Source organism: Heptranchias perlo, chromosome 9, assembly GCF_035084215.1.
Source record: "Heptranchias perlo isolate sHepPer1 chromosome 9, sHepPer1.hap1, whole genome shotgun sequence".
Classification (NCBI taxonomy): Eukaryota; Metazoa; Chordata; class Chondrichthyes; order Hexanchiformes; family Hexanchidae; genus Heptranchias; species Heptranchias perlo.
This window is the reverse complement of record NC_090333.1, coordinates 80,025,602-80,049,832: the sequence shown is the minus strand read 5'-3', so window position 1 is coordinate 80,049,832 and position 24,231 is coordinate 80,025,602. Positions and strand designations below refer to the sequence as shown.

Here is a 24,231-nt window from a genome sequence, read left to right as displayed (position 1 = left end):
GAGGTGTTGGTATTGGGGAGGGAGAGAGCGAGGTGTTGGTATTGGGGAGGGAGGGAGCAAGACGTTGGTATTGGGGAGGGAGGGAGCGAGGTGTTGGTATTGGGGAGGGAGGGAGGGAGCGAGGTGTTGGTATTGGGGAGGGAGGGAGCGAGGTGTTGGTATTGGGGAGGGAGGGAGGGAGCGAGGTGTTGGTATTGGGGAGGGAGGGAGCGAGGTGTTGGTATTGGGGAGGGAGGGAGCGAGGTGTTGGTATTGGGGAGGGAGGGAGCGAGGTGTTGGTATTGGGGATGGAGGGAGCGAGGTGATGGTAATGGGGAGGGAGGGAGGGAGATGTTGGTATTGGGGAGGGAGGAAGCAAGGTGTTGGTATTGGGGAGGGAGGGAGCAAGGTGTTGGTATTGGGGAGGGAGGGAGCGAGGTGTTGGTATTGGGGAGGGAGGGAGCGAGGTGTTGGTATTGGGGAGGGAGGGAGCGAGGTGTTGGTATTGGGGATGGAGGGAGCGAGGTGATGGTAATGGGGAGGGAGGGAGGGAGATGTTGGTATTGGGGAGGGAGGAAGCAAGGTGTTGGTATTGGGGAGGGAGGGAGCAAGGTATTGGTATTGGGGAGGGAGGGAGCGAGGTGTTGGTATTGGGGAGGGAGGGAGCGAGGTGATGGTATTGGGGAGGGAGGGAGCGAGGTGTTGGTATTGGGGAGGGAGGGAGTGAGGTGTTGGTATTGGGGAGGGAGGGAGCAAGGTGTTGGTATTGGGGAGGGAGGGAGTGAGGTGTTGGTATTGGGGAGGGAGGGAGCGAGGTGTTGGTATTTGGGAGGGAGGGAGCGAGGTGTTGGTATTGGGGAGGGAGAGAGCGAGGTGTTGGTATTGGGGAGGGAGGGAGCGAGGTGTTGGTATTGGGGAGGGAGAGAGCGAGGTGTTGGTATTGGGGAGGGAGGGAGCAAGACGTTGGTATTGGGGAGGGTGGGAGCGAGGTGTTGGTATTGGGGAGGGAGGGAGGGAGCGAGGTTTTGGTATTGGGGAGGGAGGGAGCGAGGTGTTGGTATTGGGGAGGGAGGGAGGTGTTGGTATTGGGGAGGGAGGGAGCGAGGTGTTGGTATTGGGGATGGAGGGAGCGAGGTGATGGTAATGGGGAGGGAGGGAGGGAGGTGTTGGTATTGGGGAGGGAGGAAGCAAGGTGTTGGTATTGGGGAGGGAGGGAGCAAGGTATTGGTATTGGGGAGGGAGGGAGCGAGGTGTTGGTATTGGGGAGGGAGGGAGCGAGGTGATGGTATTGGGGAGGGAGGGAGTGAGGTGTTTGTATTGGGGAGGGAGGGAGCGAGGTGATGGTATTGGGGAGGGAGGGAGCGAGGTGATGGTATTGGGGAGGGAGGGAGCGAGGTGTTGGTATTGGGGAGGGAGGGAGCGAGGTGTTGGTATTTGGGAGGGAGGGAGCGAGGTGTTGGTATTTGGGAGGGAGGGAGCGAGGTGTTGGTATTGGGGAGGGAGGGAGCGAGGTGTTGGTATTTGGGAGGGAGGGAGGGAGCGAGGTGTTGGTATTTGGGAGGGAGGGAGCGAGGTGTTGGTATTGGGGAGGGAGGGAGCGAGGTGTTGGTATTGGGGAGGGAGGGAGCGAGGTGTTGGTATTTGGGAGGGAGGGAGGGAGGGAGCGAGGTGTTGGTATTGGGGAGGGAGGGAGGGAGGGAGCGAGGTGTTGGTATTGGGGAGGGAGGAAGGGTTGGTTTTAGCATATGGAGGAGGAGAGGCAAAGTTTTGGCTTTGGAGAGGTAGATCATGAAAGCTGTTGGCATTGGGAGGAGAAAAGGGCAAGTATCGGCATGGGGGTGAGAGAAAGGGGCTGGTTGTTGGGATTAGGGAAGGGGAAGATGTTTCGAGAAGGAGGAGGCAGAGTGGTGCTTCTGATGTTGGGCAGGCTTGATCTTGTGAATGGTGCTGTCTGGTAACTAATTATCCAGCATATAGTGGACTACAGAGTGTCTGTAGTGGGGCAGCTCACCCCTTAAGGTCTGGTCTCTCCTGCAGTCACTATGCAACGCAGTGCACACACTCCACATGACTGAGTGGATGAGCATTTTCCAAATTGGTTTAAAGAATTAAAAAATACACACGCACACACGCTAAATTTTGCCTCCAAGAAATGACAGCAACATAGAGACTGGCTGTCATCCATAGCTTGCGCTCAGCATCTGCCTTCTATGTAACTGTCTTTACTGTCACTGTCTTAATTGCAAGTGCGTGCAGTCAATTCTTGTTAAGTGAAAGCCCAATTTAATCAGAGTGAGAAGACACTGGTGTCAGACGCTGTTCATTAAAATTCCCTGCTCCACAGTTAGGATCTGATCCCAGAACTGCTTGATAGAATGAACACCTTCCAAAACACCTGCTTTTAAACGGAGGAACCGAGGGAACCTGGCAGTTTGGCTATCCAAAGCAGGGGCGTCCAATCTACCACCTGTGGGCAATAGGAAGCCCTGGAAACCGAGCCCATGGAGCCCAAGCAACTCAGGCCTATTTGCACTTTTATTTCTTACTCACTGGTTTAACCGGTTTGATTTTAGTGGGGTTTGTTTTCAGTGCTGTTGTTTTAATAATGATGTGGAGATGCCGGTGATGGACTGGGGTTGACAATTGTAAACAATTTACAACACCAAGTTATAGTCCAGCAATTGCTCGACTATAACTTGGTGTTGTAAAATTGTTTACAGTTGTTTTAATAGTGGATAAATTGTAAATAAAAAGACCAAGATCTGTTGGAATCATTGCGGGCATGTGATTGGTGGGAGGAGACGAGTGCTGGCTTGTGATTGGAGGGAGGAGACGGCGCTGGCATGTGATTGGAGGGAGGAGACGAGTGCTGGCTTGTGATTGGAGGGAGGAGATGGTGCTGGCTTGTGATTGGAGGGCGGAGACGGCGCTGGCATGTGATTGGAGGGAGGCGACAGGTGCTTACTTGAACTGGAAGAGGGAGGGAATGTGCCAGGTTGAACTGGAGATGGCTTCAGGGGAAACATGCCAGTCCATCAAAAGGATGTGGAAAGGTTAGGAAATCTGGCTCCCATTGTTGCCGGTAGTAACCCACAGTTGTTTCTATGCGGCCATTGAGCTGTACGATATGCAACTGATTGGTCCACCAAGAGAAAAATACAGACAGCCCTGCTTTGGACTCTACCCATTTATTTTATCTTCCCACTGTGTGTATCCCCTCCCCTCGCTGCATGACTGCACCCCCTCCCCCGCTGCATGACTGCACCCCCTCCCCTCGCTGCATGACTGCACCCCCTCCCCCCGCTGCATGACTGCACCCCCTCCCCTCGCTGCATGACTGTACCCCCTCCCCTCGCTGCATGACTGCACCCCCTCCCCTCATTGCATGACTGCACCCCCTCCCCCCACTGCATGACTGTATCCCCTCCCCTCACTGCATGACTGCACCCCCTCCCCTCGCTGCATGACTGCACCCCCCTCCCCTCGCTGCATGACTGCACCCCCTCCCCTCATTGCATGACTGCACCCCCTCCCCCCACTGCATGACTGTATCCCCTCCTCTCGCTGCATGACTGCACCCCCTCCCCTCGCTGCATGACTGCACATCCTCCCCCCACTGCATGACTGCACCCCCTCCCCTCGCTGCATGACTGCACCCCCTCCCCTCGCTGCATGACTGCACCTCCTCCCCCCACTGCATGACTGCACCCCCTCCCCCCACTGCATGACTGCACCCCCTCCCCCCCACTGCATGACTGCATTGAAAGACTTTGCCCACTTTTTGACTCAATCTTCCAATTTGTTTGGCTCTCACTGCAACCAAGTGCTGCCCAGTCGAGTCACAGTTAGAAATTCATTGCTGAATGTTCCTTCCTGGCATTATTTAAAAGCAAAAGGGAGAGACCAATTCACACCTTGGTATCTCCCTCTACTCCTCTAGCACCTTCTCCTCCTTCAAGCACCTCACCTAGTTCCACCTCTCTCTCCTCTCTACTTTAAAGTCCTGATTCTCTACCCCCTCCAAGCCCCCCACCCCCCAAGCCCCACTCTGAGCTTCTCACCGAGATATCCTCGCTGCTTTCCTCCCTCAGCCTCTGCACTGAGCGGCTCCTCATGCTCACTGCTTTCAACCTCCTTCTCAACCCCCCTCGTGCTCTCTCCTCCGATTTCACAGCCCACCTGTTCTCCTTCAACCTCCCCACCCCCCATATAAACTCTTTTAGATCACAGCCAGATGTGGCTCAGTAGGTAGCACTCTTACACTCTTGAGTCATGAAAAGCTGTGGGTTCAAGTCCAGAGTTCCAGAGACTTGAGCACATAATCCAGGCTGATACTCTCAATACAGTGCTGAGGGAGTGCTGCACTGGCAGAGGTGCCATCTTTCAGATGAGATGTTAAAACTGAGGCCCCATCTGCCCTCATAGGTGGATGTAAAAGATCCCATGGTGCTATTTTGAAGAAGAGCAGGGGAGTTCTCCCCGGTGTCCTGGTCAATATTTATCCCTCAACCAACATCACTGAAACAGATTACCTGGTCATTGTCACATTGTTGTTTGTGGGATCTTGCTGTGCGCAATTGGCTGCCACTTTTCCTACATTACGACAGTGACTACATTTCAAAAAGTACTTCATTGGCTGTCAAGCACTTTGGGACGTTCTGGGGGTGTGAAAGGCACTATATAAATGTAAGTTCCTCCTTCCTTTCTACTCATATGCACGGCCACCATACCATTGGATGAAAATTGAGCAGGTTTTACAACAGAGGAACAGTCTGCCCCACTAAAATACTGCCCAGGCAGTGAGGGTGAAAATTACCCTCTGGATGTCTAAAATGTTAGGGTATGCACAAATGAACTAAAATACCAAACAAAACAATCATTAAATCCAGTCTAGATGACATTAATGTCTTTGGATGAGGACCCCCCTCATGTGAGGTTACTAACCCCAATAGAGTGCAGCAAGTATGGTTGAGTGCGAGCTCCGAGCATCTGCCTCTGACCAGCTGTTTCAATGTATAGAGCAGGAATCAAGCAAGGGTGCAGGTCACATAACATTACGTCGAATTTACAGCACAGAAACAGGCCATTCGGCCCAACAGGTCTATACCGGTGTTTATGCTCCACACGAGCCTCCTCCTACCCTACTTCATCTCACTCTATCAGGATATCCTTCTATTCCTTTCTCCCTCATGTACTTATCTAGCTGCTCATTAAACGTATCTATGGTATTCACCTCAACCACTCCTTGTGGTAGTGAGTTCCACATTCTAACCACTCTCTGGGTAAAGAAGTTTCTCCTGAATTCCTTATTGGATTTATTAGTGACTATTTTATATTGATGACCTCCAGTTTTGGATCAGCCGGAAGTGGGTACATCTTCTCTCTGTCTACCCTATCAAACTCCTTCATAATCTTAGCCTTCTCTTTTATAGAGTAAAGATCCCCGGTCAGTTTAGTCTTTCCTGATAGGTATAACCTCTCAGTTCTGGTATCATCCTTGTGAATTGTTTTTTGCACCTTCTCCGGTGCCTCTTTATCCTGTTTGTAATATGGAGACCAGAACTGTGCACAGTACTCTAGGTAAGTGAATGCCAAGCCCCCTTTCATTTATTTTTCTCCTTACCCCTCTGTGAATAGTATAGATGCATTTAAGGGGGAGCTGGACAAGTACATGAGGGAGCAAGGAATAGAAGGATATGCTGATAGGGTGAGATGAAGAGGGGTGGGAGGAGGCTTGTGTGGAGCATAAACACCAGCACAGACCTGTTGGGCCGAATGGCCTGTTTCTGTGCTGCAAAATTCAATGTAACTCTATGTAAGCACGTTGAGGTGTTTTTCTGCATTACAGTCGCTGTATGAATGAAAGATGCCGTCAGTGTTGTTATTCCATAACACTGAGAGTGAGGTGGAATTCAGGGGGCTGCAGCTCCCCTTTAACAGAATGACTAGCTAAAGGCACGCGACGGGGACTCCTCCATTGTAAGAGGTAAATGGTTACTGTGATAAATATTACTTTAGAGACAACCCATCCTACTTTCTGCTGCTGACCAGACTAAAGGTCACATGACCATTAGCCCTTTAAAGGGCAATGCCCCACGACCTCGCAGGAGTGGTTTTCGAAATGAATGCGTGCGCTGTTGAACCCTCACAGGGTTAAATGTCTTCAGCCTCCAAGATCTAAAGCTCGGAGCGGACTGTACCCGAAGGCATCAAATCACCACTCCCAATCCTGGTGTAAAACACTCCTCTGATTCTCTTCATCAGCTACGATGACAAGCAAAGTGGGATTTTTCAGGCAGTCTTAACAGCAAAAAAAAGCAAACGGGGACAATTAGAGCACTGAAAGGAAATGATCGCCTCAGCAAGAGGACACTTTATCCGATCTTTTCCCACTCTTGCTCTGACTGCATGTGTGTGCGGGTGTGCGTGCATGGGCTGTGATCGTTTCTAGGCAGTACTTACCATAAAATAACAGGCTTTGAAATGAGAGGCTGCCAAGAGGCCTTTTCTACTGCCGCTCGGCTAATGGCATTTAAATTTTGACTAATGTCCCCAGTGCACTTTAATCTGCCTGCTTTCCAGACACAAAATTGATTCCGCTTTCTGCCCCTTATACTTACCTTGCCATCTTGAAGGCAGTAATTTGTCGTAATAGCCTCTTTGCAGAGTTTTTCCATCGTGACCTTTTTGGGAGAAGGCAGTCTTGCTAAGTCCCTTGGTTTCACTTTTTAAAGGGGCTGTCGGCCTCCTTGTTAAACAGGGTGCAGTGGCACGGGGGCAGGGGAGAGGGTGGGCAGCAGGCTCCCACTCGGAGGCTGTGACTTTAAGTGCCAACCTTGACTGGCGCGACTATCCCCGAGGGGCGCCATTCCCTAAGTGCGTTGGCCGTGGCTCCGCTGGCGGCTCTCTCGCCTCCGGGTTGGAAGGTCGTGGGCTCAGGCCTCACTTCAGAGACTTGAGCACATAATCTAGGTTGACACTCCAGGGCAGCACTGAGGGAGGGAGCAAAAGCACTGTCAGAGGTCCCGTCTTTTGGGTGGGATGTGAAATCTGGTTCGGTGAGATCCCGTGTGCCAACATTGCCCCCCTAAACCAACACCACCAAAAAGTAGCTTTCTTGCATGACAACAGTTGCTACTAATAATGTCCGTGTGAAACGGTTAAAAGAAAACTTACCCCTTATATAGCGGCTTGTCTTGTCCTCAGGCAATGCTTCACAGCCAGCGAATTGCAGTCACTATTGTAAATTTTGGTGACGCTGGCAGTCAGTTTGAGCACAGCAGGATCTCAGAAGCAGCAAACGAGATAAATGCCCAGTTAAACTTGATGGTGTTCGTTGAAGAATAAATGTAGGTGTAGGCATCGGGAGAGCTCCCCCATGGGATCTTTCACAACCACCTAAGCAGGCGGGCAGAGCCTCGGTTTGACATCTTGTGCAGAAGACGTCACCCCCAACAATCCAGCACTCCCTCAGTACCACGCTGAAGAAGCAGCAGGGAGTTCTCTGCGTGTCTTAGTCAACATTCATCCCTCAACCAACACCAAAAAACAGATTATCTGGTCAATTATCTCATTGCTGTATGTGGGATCTTGCTGTGCGCAAATCAGCTGCCGCGTTTCCGACAAAACAACAGTGACTACACTTCAACAAGAACGCATTGGCTGTGAAGCACTTTGGGACATCCTGAGGACGTGAAAGATGCTATATAAATGCAATTTTTTCTTTTGGAGGGGCAGGGGAGAGTTAATTCACCAGCACTGAAGTAAAATAAATTTGAAAAAAAAGCATTGTAAGTGGTTTCCAAACTAAATGTATAAACGTGACCTTCTGTGGCCTTGTCAGTAAAATTGCCAATTCGAATCTTCCTCACTCCGTTCCTTTCTCTGAGACACTTCTTTCTTTCCACAGACTAATGGAGGCTGGCAAGACGCAACTACCCCATCTTCAGTGACGTCACCAACAGAAGGGCCTGGCAGTGTCCAGTCTGATACCTCCAACTGATCTCCAGCAACAGGGCATTCCGGCAGCCAATGGGCTTTCATTCTGCACTGACCAATCAGACGGGGTGGGGGGGGAGGGGAGGGGAGGGGTGAACTGACTAAACACCTAATCAGCTTTCTCTTTAGTTTTTGGCGGGTGCTTAATAACCAATGGGGACAGTTCCTTCAGTCCTTTTTTTGTTGTCTGGGTCTAGAAGCACTCTATAAGTGAACATTGTGAAACAACACAGGAATAAAACAAAAAGGGAAGGATTTGTACATCTTCACACCTATCCAAGCGGACAATTACCTCATCGTGACTTCATCTGAGACCAATAGGGAATCCCTATGCTTAAGTATCAATGCTCGCATTCTACCTCTTTGTACCAGTCTCTAGCCTGCTCAAACCAAATTTTATTTCTTTCACGCACTTGCATTTCGGTTAATCGACTGAAATATATTATCTCTACATTCAACTCTCGGGTGAACCAGCCCAGTCTGTGAGCCATCTCCTGGTACGGGTGCCTACCGGATAAAGCCCCAGTATAGAATACAGAATTCTCCCCTGCCATTTTGTGAGCCATGACAGCTCTCTGCTGTTAATCCCAGGTCGTCCCCGCCCTATGCCCGTATCTATTAATTCGCTTACTTCCCAAATCAGGAATGTTCTCCCTTTTAAATACCTCAGTCGATTCTACTGAGTCTGGGTGTTCCGCATTCCCACAACTCATTGTGTGAAGACATCTTTTTCCCACCCAGTTTCCCGTTTAGGCAGATTAATTCTGAATTTGATCTTGTCATCATTTCCAGGGCTATTGTGTCCCTCTTAAGCTTTCAGTTTCCATTTTACAAAGCCTGGGTTTGGGTGGGTTGCTGGTTTGCACTCTACATTTGCCCGAACTTTCAAATATTATCACCAGTTTGAGTCTTAACCAAGTAGTGGTTTTCTAAAGGAATTGGTGATTCTATCTAGCTACAAAAGGCACCACTAAAGAGGCAGCATCCCTCGCAAACACCTCAAGAGGCTGCCTTGTTTCAAATGAGAAGTTAAAAGGGTTAAATTATGAGGACAGGTTCCATAGACTAGGCTTGTATTCCCTTGAGTGTAGAAGATTAAGGGGTGATCTAATCGAGGTGTTTAAGATGATTGAAGGATTCGATAGGGTCGATAGAGAGAAACTATTTCCTCTGGTGGGGGAGTCCAGAACAAGGGGGCATAATCTTAAAATTAGAGCTCAGCCATTCAGGGGTGATGTCAGGAAGCATTTCTTCACACAAAGGGGAGTGGAAATCTGGAACTCTCTCCCCCCAAAAAGCTGTTGAGGCTGGGGGTCAATTGAAAATTTCAAAACTGAGATCGATGGATTTTTGTTGGGTAAGGGGATTAAGGGTTATGGAACCAAGACGGATAAATTGAGTTAAGATACAGATCAGTCATGTTCTAATTGAATGGCAGAACAGGCTCGAGGGGCCGAATGGCCTACTCCTGTTCTTATGTTCCTGGTTGAACTATACTGAGTAATGGATTTGCACCCTATTCCTATTTGTGCTGCTTAGAATGGGATAATGGCTATGGTGAAATCGCACACTGGAATGTAGCAAGGAGAGGTCAAGTGAACTTTGCCCTTCGAGAGTTCTAGCCTTGTGATCTTTCCTCCTTGGCAGCAGGCTGTATGTCGGCTCTTTTGCCAACTGAGGCTTGATGGATCAAAGGGGCCCTTTTATCAGGCACGTGACTGATCCTCTTCTCAGCAGCGGCCAAAATGATAGCTGCAACTTGGCATTGTGATCGTTTCAATGGTGCGATCTTTGTAGATGTACGTCTTGACCTTGTATTCTCAGAAACATAATGGGTAATTTTAACCTAACTTGCTGGGTGGGAAACCCATGGGATCTAATGGAACGCTGGTTTAACATCCCGCCCAATGTTGCTCTTCACTGACTTCAGTGGAGGATAAAATTGGACCGGGTGTTAAACCAGCGATGCTCTCGATCCCATCGGTCTCCTGACGGGTGGGTTTAAGCTGAGACCCCCCCCGCCAACATTGCTTCCGCTGCTTGTTCAAAAGCGACGCAGTGATTTACAAGGTGGCAGCAGATTTGATGCCCGGTGCTAACTTGGACATTGCTGAGGGAGCCGCACTGCTGTTGTTACCGATTCTAGTCGGTCCTGGGCTGCCACCACAGCTGGTCATTCCCATCTCCTTCGCAGCGAGACCACGCTGCCTCTTCACTCAGCAGATTCTGCCTCCCATCAAACCCTCCGCTTACCACTCAGCTCAATGTGTGAAGAAGAAGCAAAGCAATCTCAGCATGGAAGGAGGCCATTCGGCCCATTGTGCCTGAGCCAGTGCTAGCTCCACCTCGGACCTATCCACTCTAATCCCATACCCTGATTAAGTTTCAATAGGCATTTGTGGCGATGGATTCCACATGCTAAGAACCCTTTGTGTGACAGCATTTCTTCTCCCGCCCCTCCATATGCTCCTAGTACTAATCCTGGGTCTATTCCCAATTCATCGACCAGTGGGAATAGACTTCCACTGTTTGCCCTCTCAAGCATTTCTCTTAGATTCCTCTTTAACCTGCCTTGCTCCAGACCTGATTCTTCAAGTCTCTCATCATAACTATAACCCCCTTCAGCCCTGGTATCATCCCAGTGAATCTACGCTGCACCTTTTCCATGGTTCCAATCTCCTTTCTATAATGCAGCGTGCAACGATGCACACAGTACTCCAACTGTGGTCTAACCGATGTCTCGTGCAGATTCCTCCTCACCTCCTTGCTTTCGTAACGATCCCTTAATTATTTTCCTGCCTCTCTCCGCTGGCTCCATTTTATCTCTCTGATGTGACCTTCTTGAACCCGGGGAGACAGGCAAGAGAGCTGAGGTCTTTATGCTGCTGCCCAAAAATGAGGTGCCAAGAAGCTGCCACAGTGGGATGGCCATGAGGAGTCCTGGTAACCCATTGGGAGTGGATGACATATCTTCACATTGGTGCACTGATTGGTGAGCTGTGGTGACCCGATAAAACCAGTACAGGCCAAAGAGGCCCCATTTCTATGACAAGTTTCAAATGCTTTAGGAGAATGTAAACAACAGTGAAGGAGAACATGGGTGGTTCAAACTGATCTCAACACCCAGAGTAACCACATTCCCAATTCAATTGTTAGTTCATTCTCCTATTCAAGATATCGAGGCCCCTATTCTGACTGTTACTAATGGATTTGAGACTCACAAGATCTTAGGGCTCAAACTCATGACCCACAGAGTTGAGCGTTGACTATCTGAAGTTGTCTATTGCTGGGCGCATGTCTGACTTTGATTATCTTGAGGTCCAGGATATGGAGACCAAGGTGTGGGGGGTGGAAGGTGGGAGGGACAGGTCGGGAGGGGGACAATGGGAAGGGATATCACGAACCCTTCTCTATCATTGGGAGATTTTTTTTTTATTCAGGCTAACACAAGTTCTCTGGTAGAAGACTAAGGGTTAAAGGGACACTGTCTTCACGAAAAAGTGTTGCTCAGATCTTTTACGTTTGGGGGTTGTGGAGAAGAAGAGCGATGGGCCATTCTTGTCATTGAGACGTCAAGTGCAACGATCCGATGTGCGGATCATCATTGGGAAGAAAAACAAAAAAGTTTGTTTGGCCAAATGCTCCCCGCCACCTCCCACCCCTCCCTCCACCCCCGCAATGAAGGTGGTACCCCTTTGAGTGGGGTGGGCTGCACCATGAATATGGCCCACCTGCTGAAGGCATCTGGTTCACTCTCTGTCAGTCCCATAAACGGTTGCCTTTCTCTTGTGCAATGAACATGCCAATCCACAGCATTAATGCGATACCAAAAAAAAAATCAAAAGACAAAAAAAAAAACAGGACAGGAAAGGACATTTAAGAAATAAAAACACAAAATGTACATTTTTTAGTCACATTTTCCTCACACTTTTCCTCGCTCACGGTGGGAGTCTTGTTATCTGTAGCTATCGTTTGAACATTTAAGTCTGAATGTTCTTGTATAGGGGACGGGATGGGGTGGGGGGGAGGGGGAGGGGTTATACAAAGAACCAAAAACTGTCAAGAATACCATGTGTAATCCTTACTCTCACTGGCATGTGAATCCGATCTGATGACTGTTTGCTAATCTTTGTGTCACAGGTGATTATATTCTGTCCTAGTTTCTGTGTAAATCTCTAAGAGTGCCGAGCTACCTACCCGTTCCATTGGCTTCTTGTATTTAGTGGTGACTGAGTAGAGGACGCTTAGGTCCCCCTCTATTTTATCTCATGCTCACGGCTAACTCTACGGGTGATGTGAAAAGCAGTCTCGAGACCGAGGTCCCTCCGTTCGTCCACCTGGTGAAATGCTCTGAATTTCCCGTCCTCGTTTAGTGATCTGCTTGTGTTTTTTCTCTTCCCCCTCCCACTGTTCCCAGTGACCGCATCCATGCGAGCCCCAGTGTCAGGTAGATACAGCATCAGCTGCTGCGTACCTCAGCCATTGTATTGGACCAACTGGCTGCTGGACCTCTTCATGTGACGGCTGTGGCTCAGTGGGCAGCACTCTTGCCTCTGAGTCATGAAGGTCATGGGTTCAAGTCCGACTTCAGCCCCATAATCTAGGCTGACACTCCCAGTGCCATACTGAGGGAGTGATGCACTGTCTGAGGTGCCGCCTTTCGGATGAGACGTTAAACCGAACCCCCATCTGCCCTCTCAGGTGGACGCAAAAGATCCCATGGCACTATTCGAAGAAGAGCAGTGGAGTTCTCCCCGGTGTCCTGGCCAATATTTATCCCTTAACCAACATCACTAAAATAGAGATTATCTAGTTGTTATCACATTGCTGTTTGTGGGATCTTTCTGTGCACAAATTGGCTGCTTTGTTTCCTGCATTACAACAGTGACGACACTTCAAAAGCTCTTCATTGGCTGTAAAGTGCTTTGGGATATCCTGAGGTCATGAAAGGTGCTATATAAATGCAAGTTCTTTCTTTCTATGTGAGATTCAGATTATGGTGTCGACTTGCCCATTAGCAACTGGACTTGCAACCTATGACACTGTCCCTTCAGTAATGAGTTGCATCTTATAGCGAGGGAATTGGCAGACCTGCTGTCAGCAACTATATGTGGATATAACCTGCTCACCTCACAAAGTGCCATTTACAGATAAACTAATAGATCCCAACCAGACCTCTCCTGGGCTACAACCAATCCCACCCTGAACTTCAGCAGGAGTGTCTAGATTCTGCTCAGGTCCTACCTGGCTTGGACCTTGACGAACCTACCCAACCTGTCAGCTTCTCTGCTTCGAGTGAGTTGAGCCACTTTGCCCTGGTGTTGACCTCTCTCCACCAGACCCTGAGTCAACTCGTGTGAAAACCATTCCGCTCTACCTCGATGAGCGCGGAGCAGATAGCAGAACAGGCTGCTTTGTTAAGGCCCTGGATGGATATATTCGGATCGGCCAAGCAGCCTTTTTCATCCAGATTTATCTTGTGATCTTGTAATTGTTCCAGGAGCTGAGCTTGTATGAAATGTCCTGATTTCCACGTTTTGTAGAAAGTTGACCTGTTCGTAGTATGTTACAGCACAGAAGGAGGCCATTCAGCCCATCCTCTCTATGCCGGCTCTTTGAAAGAGCTATCCAATTAGTCCCACTCCCCTGGTCTTTCCCCATAGCCCTGCCAATTTTTCTTTTTCAAGTATTTATCCAATTCCCTTTTGAAAGTTACTATTGAATCTGCTTCCACCACCCTTTCAGACAGTGTATTCCAGATCATAACAACTCGCTGCGTAAAAAAAATTCTCCTCATCTCCCCACTTTCGCCAATTATCTTAAATCTGTGTCCTCTGGTTACCGACCCTCCTGCCAGGGAAACAAGAGTTCCACTGAGCTTAGTAACCGCAGCCTGAAAATTACACGCTGCATTATTATATTGACACAGTTTTAGCAAATGCCTCTCCATTGATCATTGTTTTAAAATGGTTCCAGAATTATGATCAGCACAAAAATTCACCAAAGTTGAAAAGGAAATCAAAAAACTATATTGAACTCGCCCAGGAGTAAGAATTCTTACGGTCACTGGGTGCAGTGTTAAAGACATCCATAACAGCCTCCTTTGTTTCCATTACAATTATGGGCATGTTTTAAAAGAACAAAGAAAGTTTTTACGAACGAGACTGAGATCAATGGATATTTTGACACGAAGGGAATCAAGGGATGTGGGGATTGGGCGGGAAAGTGGAGTTGAGGTAGAAGATCAGCCATGATCTCGTTGAATGGCGGAGCAGGCTCGAGGGGCCATATGGCCTACTCCTGCTCCTATTTCTTATGTACTTATTTTCTTATGACCGTATCTACGCAGTATGTAATTCTATGGTGATGGAAGGAAAGGAGGATAAAGGGAAATGGGAACAGGGCAAGCACATGGGATTAGGACTACTGCTCATGTGGAGGACAAACACCAGCATGGACTAGTTGGGCCGAATGGCCTGTTTCTGTGTTGTAATGTTTATGTAATTCGATAGAAAGGTGGCTTCACCCAAGCTGCTATCCTACAGGTTCTAACCCATGTTTGTGCTGTCAATTGTCACTCAGACAGTGAGGAATGAGGTTAGGAGAGATTTCGTTACACAGAGGGTTGTTGGAGTAAGGAATACTTCACCATAAGGAGTGTTTGAGGCAGAGACTGTTGCATCATTTAAGAAAAAAAAACAATATATATTCAAAGCAAAGGAAGATACAGGGCAATGGGGAGCAAGGGGAACAGTGGGATTAGTGTTGGATTGATACAGGGCAATGGGGAGTGAGGGGGACAGTGGGATTAGTATTGGATTGATACAGGGCAATGGGGAGTGAGGGGAACAGTGGGATTAGTGTTGGATTGATACAGGGCTATGGGGAGTGAGGGGGACAGTGGGATTAGTGTTGGATTGATACAGGGCTATGGGGAGTGAGGGGAACAGTGGGATTAGTGTTGGATTGATACAGGGCTATGGGGAGTGAGGGGGACAGTGGGATTAGTATTGGATTGATACAGGGCAATGGGGAGTGAGGGGGCAGTGGGATTAGTATTGGATTGATACAGGGCAATGGGGAGTGAGGGGGACAGTGGGATTAGTATTGGATTGATACAGGGCAATGGGGAGCAAGGGGAACAGTGGGATTAGTATTGGATTGATACAGGGCTATGGGGAGTGAGGGGGACAGTGGGATTAGTATTGGATTGATACAGGGCAATGGGGAGCAAGGGGAACAGTGGGATTAGTGTTGGATTGATACAGGGCTATGGGGAGTGAGGGGGACAGTGGGATTAGTATTGGATTGATACAGGGCAATGGGGAGTGAGGGGGCAGTGGGATTAGTATTGGATTGATACAGGGCAATGGGGAGTGAGGGGGCAGTGGGATTAGTATTGGATTGATACAGGGCAATGGGGAGTGAGGGGGCAGTGGGATTAGTATTGGATTGATACAGGGCAATGGGGAGTGAGGGGGCAGTGGGATTAGTATTGGATTGATATAGGGCAATAGGGAGTGAGGGGGCAGTGGGATTAGTATTGGATTGATACAGGGCTATGGGGAGTGAGGGGGACAGTGGGATTAGTATTGGATTGATACAGGGCAATGGGGAGTGAGGGGGCAGTGGGATTAGTATTGGATTGATACAGGGCAATGGGGAGTGAGGGGGCAGTGGGATTAGTATTGGATTGATACAGGGCAATGGGGAGTGAGGGGGCAGTGGGATTAGTATTGGATTGATACAGGGCTATGGGGAGTGAGGGGGACAGTGGGATTAGTATTGGATTGATATAGGGCAATAGGGAGTGAGGGGGCAGTGGGATTAGTATTGGATTGATACAGGGCTATGGGGAGTGAGGGGGCAGTGGGATTAGTATTGGATTGATAAAGGGCTATGGGGAGTGAGGGGGCAGTGGGATTAGTATTGGATTGATACAGGGATACGGGGAGAGAGAGGGCAGTGGGATTAGTATTGGATTGATACAGGGATACGGGGAGAGAGAGGGCAGTGGGATTAGTACTGGATTGATACAGGGCTATGGGGTCTGAGGGGGCAGTGGGATTGGTTTAGGATTGCTCTAGCAAAGAGCCGGCACATGCTCGATGGGCTGAAGGGCCTCCTCCTGTGCTGTGAACCTCTGTGGTTTTCTCTGAAGCGGAGGGATAATGAATAGAAAAATTACCAATTGAAGAAAGTCCAGACAAGGTTACGATAGCAAGATAGACACGGATAAGAAAGGCCATTCGGCCCATCGATCCAGAAAGACCCGGCACTCTGCCCCTCCCCTCCCCCCCCCCCCTCCACATTGCAGCAGCCAATTGCTTCTTAAAACGATTGCAGGGTTTTCGCCTGTATCAGTCTCTGGGAAAGTCCATCCCAGGTGTTGATCACTGTGTGAATGTGTGAAGATCTTCCTGACATCAGTCCTGAGATTTATCTTTCACCTGTTTGAACCCGTGACCCCGTGACCCACTGCGACGGTTCCATTTGAAGCAAGTGCTCCCGGTTTCCCAGCCCGCTCCCCAAAATCTGCGGTGACGCCAGCTGTCGGTGCCAACGCGCGTGGCCCCAACACTCCGAGAGTGGCCAATCGCCCTTCATTAAAGAAAGAAATCAATCTCTGTTCAAAGGGTAACAACAACTTGCATTTATATAGCGCCTTTAATGTAGTAAAACGACCCAAGGTGCTTCACAGGAGCGACTGTCAAACAAAATTTGACACCGAGCCACATAAGGAGATATTAGGACAGGTGAACAAAATCTTTGGTCAAAGAGGTAGGTTTTAAGGATCGAGTTAGAGGAGGAGGGAGAGGTGAAGAGGGGGAGAGGTTTTGGGAGGGGAATTCCAGAGCTTAGGGCCTAGGCAGCTGAAGGCACGGCCGCCAATGGTGGAGCGATGGAAATCGGGGATGCGCAAGAGGCCAGAATTGGAGGAGGTCACGGAGCCCCTGGAGGGTTGTAGGGCTGGAGGAGGTCACAGAGATTGGGAGGGGGACACTGCACGAGCCTGCAGTGGCAGATTGAGGGGGTGGCGAGGCTGCTCGGCGAACAAAGAAACAAAAGCTTCCTCGGAGGCAGAGTCCACAGCCACCCTGCTTTTCACATCACCTTTTACAAGAAGCTCCTAAGCTGCAAGCAATGAGGCTTTTATTTTTTTTTTTGGAGGGGGGGTGGGGGGAGAGAAAGAATAGATTTTAATTCAGTTTGAAGGGGCGTGATTTTTACTTCACAAGAATCGTGTAACATTAGCATGTTTTTTTCATTGTAAGATACTGCAGTTTCCTTTTTAAAATTTGTGGGTTTTTTTACTTGGACGGATCCGTCTGTAATTAATTTTAATTCTCTGTTCGTGTTCACCAGTCAACACCGGGTAATGTGTCATTTTTAACTACAAAGATTGCCAGGTTAGGACACACGGGATGATGAGGTGTAGGTTTGATGGGTTTTTAATTTGTACTTGTTAATGCATAATGCAAATAAATCGTTCCACTTGTTGCAAGCCGCTGGTCTGCCCCCTGTTTATTGACGTGAATTGACGGCAGTGTGGGACGAATGTACAGTGGGCCACTGACCAGCCCTATCCCCGCACACTGGTCTCACAAAACCCAGGGCTGCCGCCTGCATCTACTCGGGCTTAGTCACTCCCTTAAGCGGCCTGGTTCCTGCTCTTTCACAGAAGTTAAAATAGGAATCATACAGCACAGGAGAAGGCCATTCGGCCCATCATGCCTATGCTGGCTCTTTGGATAAGAGCTATCCAATTAGTCCCGCTCCCCTTTGCTCTTTCCCCATAGCCCTGCAATTTTTTTTTCCATTCGGCTATTTATCCAATTCCCTTTTGAAAGTTATTATTGACTCTGCTTCCACTATCTTTTCAGGCAGCGTATTCCAGATCATAACAACTCCCCTCTGGTTCTTTTGCCAATTACCTTAAATCTGTGTCCTCTGGTTACCGACCCTCCTGCCAGTGGGAACAGTTTCTCCCTCGGTGCGGACTCGATGGGCCGAACGGCCTCCTTCCATGCTGTAACCTTTCTATGATTCTATATACTCTATCAAAACCCTTCATGATTTTGAACACCTCTATTAAATCTCCCCTTAACCTTCTCTGCTCTAAGGAGAACAATCCCTGTTCCTCCAGTCTCTCCTAGTAACTGAAGTCCCTCATCCCTGGCACCTTTCTAGTAAATCTCCTCTGTAACTTCTTTAAGGCCTTGACAACCTTCCTAAAGTGTGGCGCCCAGAATTGGACACAATACTCCAGCTGAGGCCTGACCGGTTGACCCCCACTGCCCTGTTTCTGCTGGTGTGGATGTGGGACCCAGGAGTGGAACAATGGAAATTCCCTTCTCATCTCCGTGTCTTAAGCCTGTGCAGTCCTTCAGTCTCTCCGAGAGCGGAGCCAGTTGAGACGGGGTGAGACATCTTTTGAGTCAGATCGTAAGTTGGTCTGTTCCACCGTAGGTCGAAGCCGTTTCTCCAGGATTTCCCACCAATCCTCCACAGAAGTCAGGGCAGAAGATCGGAAGAAACACTACGGAAAATCTCCCCCTGATTCTTTCAGTAGAATTCTGAAATGGCCGTACACATTATTAGCAAAGTGCAAACATTTAGCGTATTTGTGTCAACCACCATCATGGCTACTGTAGCTCCATACTCTGGAATTCCGTTCTTAAACCCCTTGTCTTGCTCCTACTTTCATTGGGGTCCCTGAGCACCCAACCTTTCAACTTTGTTTTCATTCACCTTCCCCAGTTCCTCTCCCAATCCCTCCTCGGTGTCTAAAATTCCAACTTCCCAACCTCCTGGAGCACCTTTGCTATATTTCAGATGCGATATTAGTTGAATGTTCTTGTTGAATGCACAATTTGACCCCGTAACTTCCACCTCTTATGACGTGGAGGCTTTAGTTACAACATCTGTCAACGGATTTTCATTATGAGTAAAGAAAAGATCAGAAACTTCCCCCCGCCTCCCCCGCACCCCCGACCTACCCATTTCTCCCCCCACCCTTGGTGATCTCGCCCCGTTGGGTTTTGGACTTGGCAAAAGCCAAAATTTGACCAACTTTGGTTGCCAGCCCATGCTGATCACCAAGAACTACCCTGGTTTCTCATCCGGCCCGCCCTTTTAATACCACCCATTGTACACCCGAACTGGAACAGAGTCCTGCGACCAAATGTGGCCAGTTATATGGAGATACTATGGCAGAGTCAATCTCTTCAGATCCTTGGTGCATCAAGATAGGCCGGTCAGTCCAGCTCTCCGATTGCAATAAGTACTCAGCAGTTTGTTTTGTTCTTGGCTTATCTTCTTTGGTTTAAATGGGATCTGCCAACTTACGGCTGCTTTGCACTGATTAGAAAATGGCCTCAGAGAATCTGCATCAGTCTTCAGAAGGCCTACATTTCAAAAGGGCTTACGTGTCAAATGTCAGACCCCTTTAATGACCGGGGCTCAGCTCCTTACAGAAGCTTTATCCAGCTCAGGGAATCAAGCAGATCAATGGAGATGTGTGTAGGTCCTTTCAAACCCCCAAGCTGGTCCCTCCTACTCCAGACTCCGTCACATTCTCTAGACTGGTCCCCTCCTACTCCAGACTCCGTCACATTCTCTAGACTGGTCCCCTCCTACTCCAGACTCCGTCACATTCTCTAGACTGGTCCCCTCCTACTCCAGACACCGTCACATTCTCTAGACTGGTCCCCTCCTACTCCAGACTCCGTCACATACTCAAGGCGGGTCCCCTCCTACACCTGACTCCATCACATTCTCTAGACTGGTCCCCTCCTACTCCAGACTCCGTCACATTCTCTAGACTGGTCCCCTCCTACTCCAGACTCCGTCACATTCTCTAGACTGGTCCCCTCCTACTCCAGACTCCGTCACATTCTTTAGACTGGTCCCCTCCTATTCCAGACTCCGTCACATTATCTAGACTGGTCCCCTCCTACTGCAGACTCCGTCACATTCTCTAGACTGGTCCCTTCCTACTCCAGACTCCGTCACATTCTCTAGACTGGTCCCCTCCTACTCCAGACTCCGTCACATTCTCTAGACTGGTCCCCTCCTACTCCAGACTCCGTCACATTCTCTAGACTGGTCCCCTCCTACTCCAGACTCTGTCACATTCTTTAGACTGGTCCCCTCCTATTCCAGACTCCGTCACATTATCTAGACTGGTCCCCTCCTACTCCAGACTCCGTCACATTCTCTAGACTGGTCCCCTCCTACTCCAGACTCTGTCACATTCTCTAGACTGGTCCCCTCCTACTCCAGACTCTGTCACATTCTTTAGACTGGTCCCCTCCTATTCCAGACTCCGTCACATTATCTAGACTGGTCCCCTCCTACTCCAGACTCCGTCACATTATCTAGACTGGTCCCCTCCTACTCCAGACTCCGTCACATTCTCTAGACTGGTCCCCTCCTACTCCAGACTCCGTCACATTCTCTAGACTGGTCCCCTCCTACTCCAGACTCCGTCACATTCTCTAGGCGGGTCCCTTCTCAGGTCTCGAGTTGGCTGTGGAGAGTTGGCAGATCATTGTGCTGGAAAAGGCAGGAGAAACAATGATGCACAGGTAAAAGTAAATGAATTACCCTGCTAGGACCTGTGGGTAACACCCTGCCAGGACCTGTCTGTATCACCCTGCCAGGACCTGTCTTGTAACACCCTGCCAGGAACTGTCTTGTAACACCCTGCCAGGAACTGTAGGTAACACGTTGCCAGGACCTGTCTTACACACCCTGCCAGGACCTGTCTGTATCACCCTGCCAGGACCTGTCTGTATCACCCTGCCAGGACTGTCTGTAACACCCTGCCAGGACCTGTCTGTATCATCCTGCCAGGACCTGTCTGTATCACCCTGCCAGGACCTGTCTGTAACATATTGCCAGGACCTGTCTGTAACACCCTGCCAGGACCTGTCTGTATCACCCTGCCAGGACCTGTCTGTATCACCCTGCCAGGACCTGTCTGTATCACCCTGCCAGGACCTGTCTGTATCACCCTGCCAGGACCTGTCTGTAACATATTGCCAGGACCTGTCTGTATCACCCTGCCAGGACCTGTCTGTATCACCCTGCCAGGACCTGTCTGTAACATATTGCCAGGACCTGTCTGTATCACCCTGCCAGGACCTGTCTGTAACATATTGCCAGGACCTGTCTGTATCACCCTGCCAGGACCTGTCTGTATCACCCTGCCAGGACCTGTCTGTATCACCCTGCCAGGACCTGTCTGTATCACCCTGCCAGGACCTGTCTGTATCACCCTGCCAGGACCTGTCTGTATCACCCTGCCAGGACCTGTCTGTATCACCCTGCCAGGACCTGTCTGTATCACCCTGCCAGGACCTGTCTGTATCACCCTGCCAGGACCTGTCTGTATCACCCTGCCAGGACCTGTCTGTATCACCCTGCCAGGACCTGTCTGTATCACCCTGCCAGGACCTGTCTTACACACCCTGCCAGGACCTGTCTGTATCACCCTGCCAGGACCTGTCTGTATCACCCTGCCAGGACCTGTCTTACACACCCTGCCAGGACCTGTCTGTATCACCCTGCCAGGACCTGTCTGTATCACCCTGCCAGGACCTGTCTGTATCACCCTGCCAGGACCTGTCTGTATCACCCTGCCAGGACCTGTCTGTATCACCCTGCCAGGACCTGTCTGTATCACCCTGCCAGGACCTGTCTGTATCACCCTGCCAGGACCTGTCTGTATCACCCTGCCAGGACCTGTCTTACACACCCTGCCAGGACCTGTCTGTATCACCCTGCCAGGACCTGTCTGTATCACCCTGCCAGGACCTGTCTGTATCACCCTGCCAGGACCTGTCTGTATCACCCTGCCAGGACCTGTCTGTATCACCCTGCCAGGACCTGTCTGTATCACCCTGCCAGGACCTGTCTTACACACCCTGCCAGGACCTGTCTGTATCACCCTGCCAGGACCTGTCTGTATCACCCTGCCAGGACCTGTCTGTAACACCCTGCCAGGACCTGTCTGTATCACCCTGCCAGGACCTGTCTGTATCACCCTGCCAGGACCTGTCTTACACACCCTGCCAGGACCTGTCTGTATCACCCTGCCAGGACCTGTCTGTATCACCCTGCCAGGACCTGTCTTACACACCCTGCCAGGACCTGTCTGTATCACCCTGCCAGGACCTGTCTGTATCACCCTGCCAGGACCTGTCTGTATCACCCTGCCAGGACCTGTCTGTATCACCCTGCCAGGACCTGTCTGTATCACCCTGCCAGGACCTGTCTGTATCACCCTGCCAGGACCTGTCTGTAACATATTGCCAGGACCTGTCTGTATCACCCTGCCAGGACCTGTCTGTAACATATTGCCAGGACCTGTCTGTATCACCCTGCCAGGACCTGTCTGTATCACCCTGCCAGGACCTGTCTGTATCACCCTGCCAGGACCTGTCTGTAACACCCTGCCAGGACCTGTCTGTATCACCCTGCCAGGACCTGTCTGTATCACCCTGCCAGGACCTGTCTGTATCACCCTGCCAGGACCTGTCTGTATCACTGTGCCAGGACCTGTCTGTATCACCCTGCCAGGACCTGTCTGTAACACCCTGCCAGGACCTGTCTGTATCACCCTGCCAGGACCTGTCTTACACACCCTGCCAGGACCTGTCTGTATCACCCTGCCAGGACCTGTCTGTATCACCCTGCCAGGACCTGTCTGTATCACCCTGCCAGGACCTGTCTGTATCACCCTGCCAGGACCTGTCTGTATCACCCTGCCAGGACCTGTCTGTATCACTGTGCCAGGACCTGTCTGTATCACCCTGCCAGGACCTGTCTGTATCACCCTGCCAGGACCTGTCTGTATCACTGTGCCAGGACCTGTCTGTATCACCCTGCCAGGACCTGTCTGTATCACCCTGCCAGGACCTGTCTGTATCACCCTGCCAGGACCTGTCTGTATCACCCTGCCAGGACCTGTCTGTATCACTGTGCCAGGACCTGTCTGTATCACCCTGCCAGGACCTGTCTGTATCACCCTGCCAGGACCTGTCTTACACACCCTGCCAGGACCTGTCTGTATCACCCTGCCAGGACCTGTCTGTATCACCCTGCCAGGACCTGTCTTACACACCCTGCCAGGACCTGTCTGTATCACCCTGCCAGGACCTGTCTGTATCACCCTGCCAGGACCTGTCTGTATCACCCTGCCAGGACCTGTCTGTATCACCCTGCCAGGACCTGTCTGTATCACCCTGCCAGGACCTGTCTGTATCACCCTGCCAGGACCTGTCTGTATCACCCTGCCAGGACCTGTCTGTATCACCCTGCCAGGACCTGTCTGTAACATATTGCCAGGACCTGTCTGTATCACCCTGCCAGGACCTGTCTGTAACATATTGCCAGGACCTGTCTGTATCACCCTGCCAGGACCTGTCTGTATCACCCTGCCAGGACCTGTCTGTATCACCCTGCCAGGACCTGTCTGTATCACCCTGCCAGGACCTGTCTGTATCACCCTGCCAGGACCTGTCTGTATCACCCTGCCAGGACCTGTCTGTATCACCCTGCCAGGACCTGTCTGTATCACCCTGCCAGGACCTGTCTGTATCACCCTGCCAGGACCTGTCTTACACACCCTGCCAGGACCTGTCTGTGACACCCTGCCAGGACCTGTCTGTATCACCCTGCCAGGACCTGTCTGTATCACCCTGCCAGGACCTGTCTTACACACCCTGCCAGGACCTGTCTGTGACACCCTGCCAGGACCTGTCTGTATCACCCTGCCAGGACCTGTCTGTATCACCCTGCCAGGACCTGTCTGTAACACCCTGCCAGGACCTGTCTGTATCACCCTGCCAGGACCTGTCTGTATCACCCTGCCAGGACCTGTCTTACACACCCTGCCAGGACCTGTCTGTATCACCCTGCCAGGACCTGTCTGTATCACCCTGCCAGGACCTGTCTTACACACCCTGCCCCATTTACTCCCACCCTTTTCCCCTGCAAGCCCCTGGATGAAGGACATCACAAAAAGAGAGGGACACATTATCTGGAAAAAGCCAAGAAAAACGTAAAGAAGTATTTCAAAGAGCGAACTGAGATGGCAGTTTCGAGTTTGGCCGTGACAGGAGCATTGATGTTTCAATGACTTACAATGGGGGCAAGCACCACTGTCAATTGAGGCCTCCCTCCATCGCACAGCTCGAGGAAGGAACAGTTTCCCACACCGACCAATTGCACCTGTGCATCTCCCTC

At 50.3% G+C, this 24,231-nt stretch overlaps 1 protein-coding gene across 1 annotated transcript in view; it reads left to right on the top strand.

Annotated features, from left to right (window-relative positions):
• LOC137325560 (pre-B-cell leukemia transcription factor 1-like) overlaps nt 1-8,020 on the top strand; it is a 678,362-nt gene extending 670,342 nt beyond the window's left edge. The window contains exon 10 of the mRNA XM_067990804.1: nt 7,889-8,020. Coding sequence (XP_067846905.1) covers nt 7,889-7,981 — 93 coding nt within the window. The 3' untranslated portion in view covers nt 7,982-8,020. The remainder of the gene's footprint in view (nt 1-7,888) is intronic.
• The last annotated feature ends 16,211 nt before the right edge of the window (nt 8,021-24,231 follow it).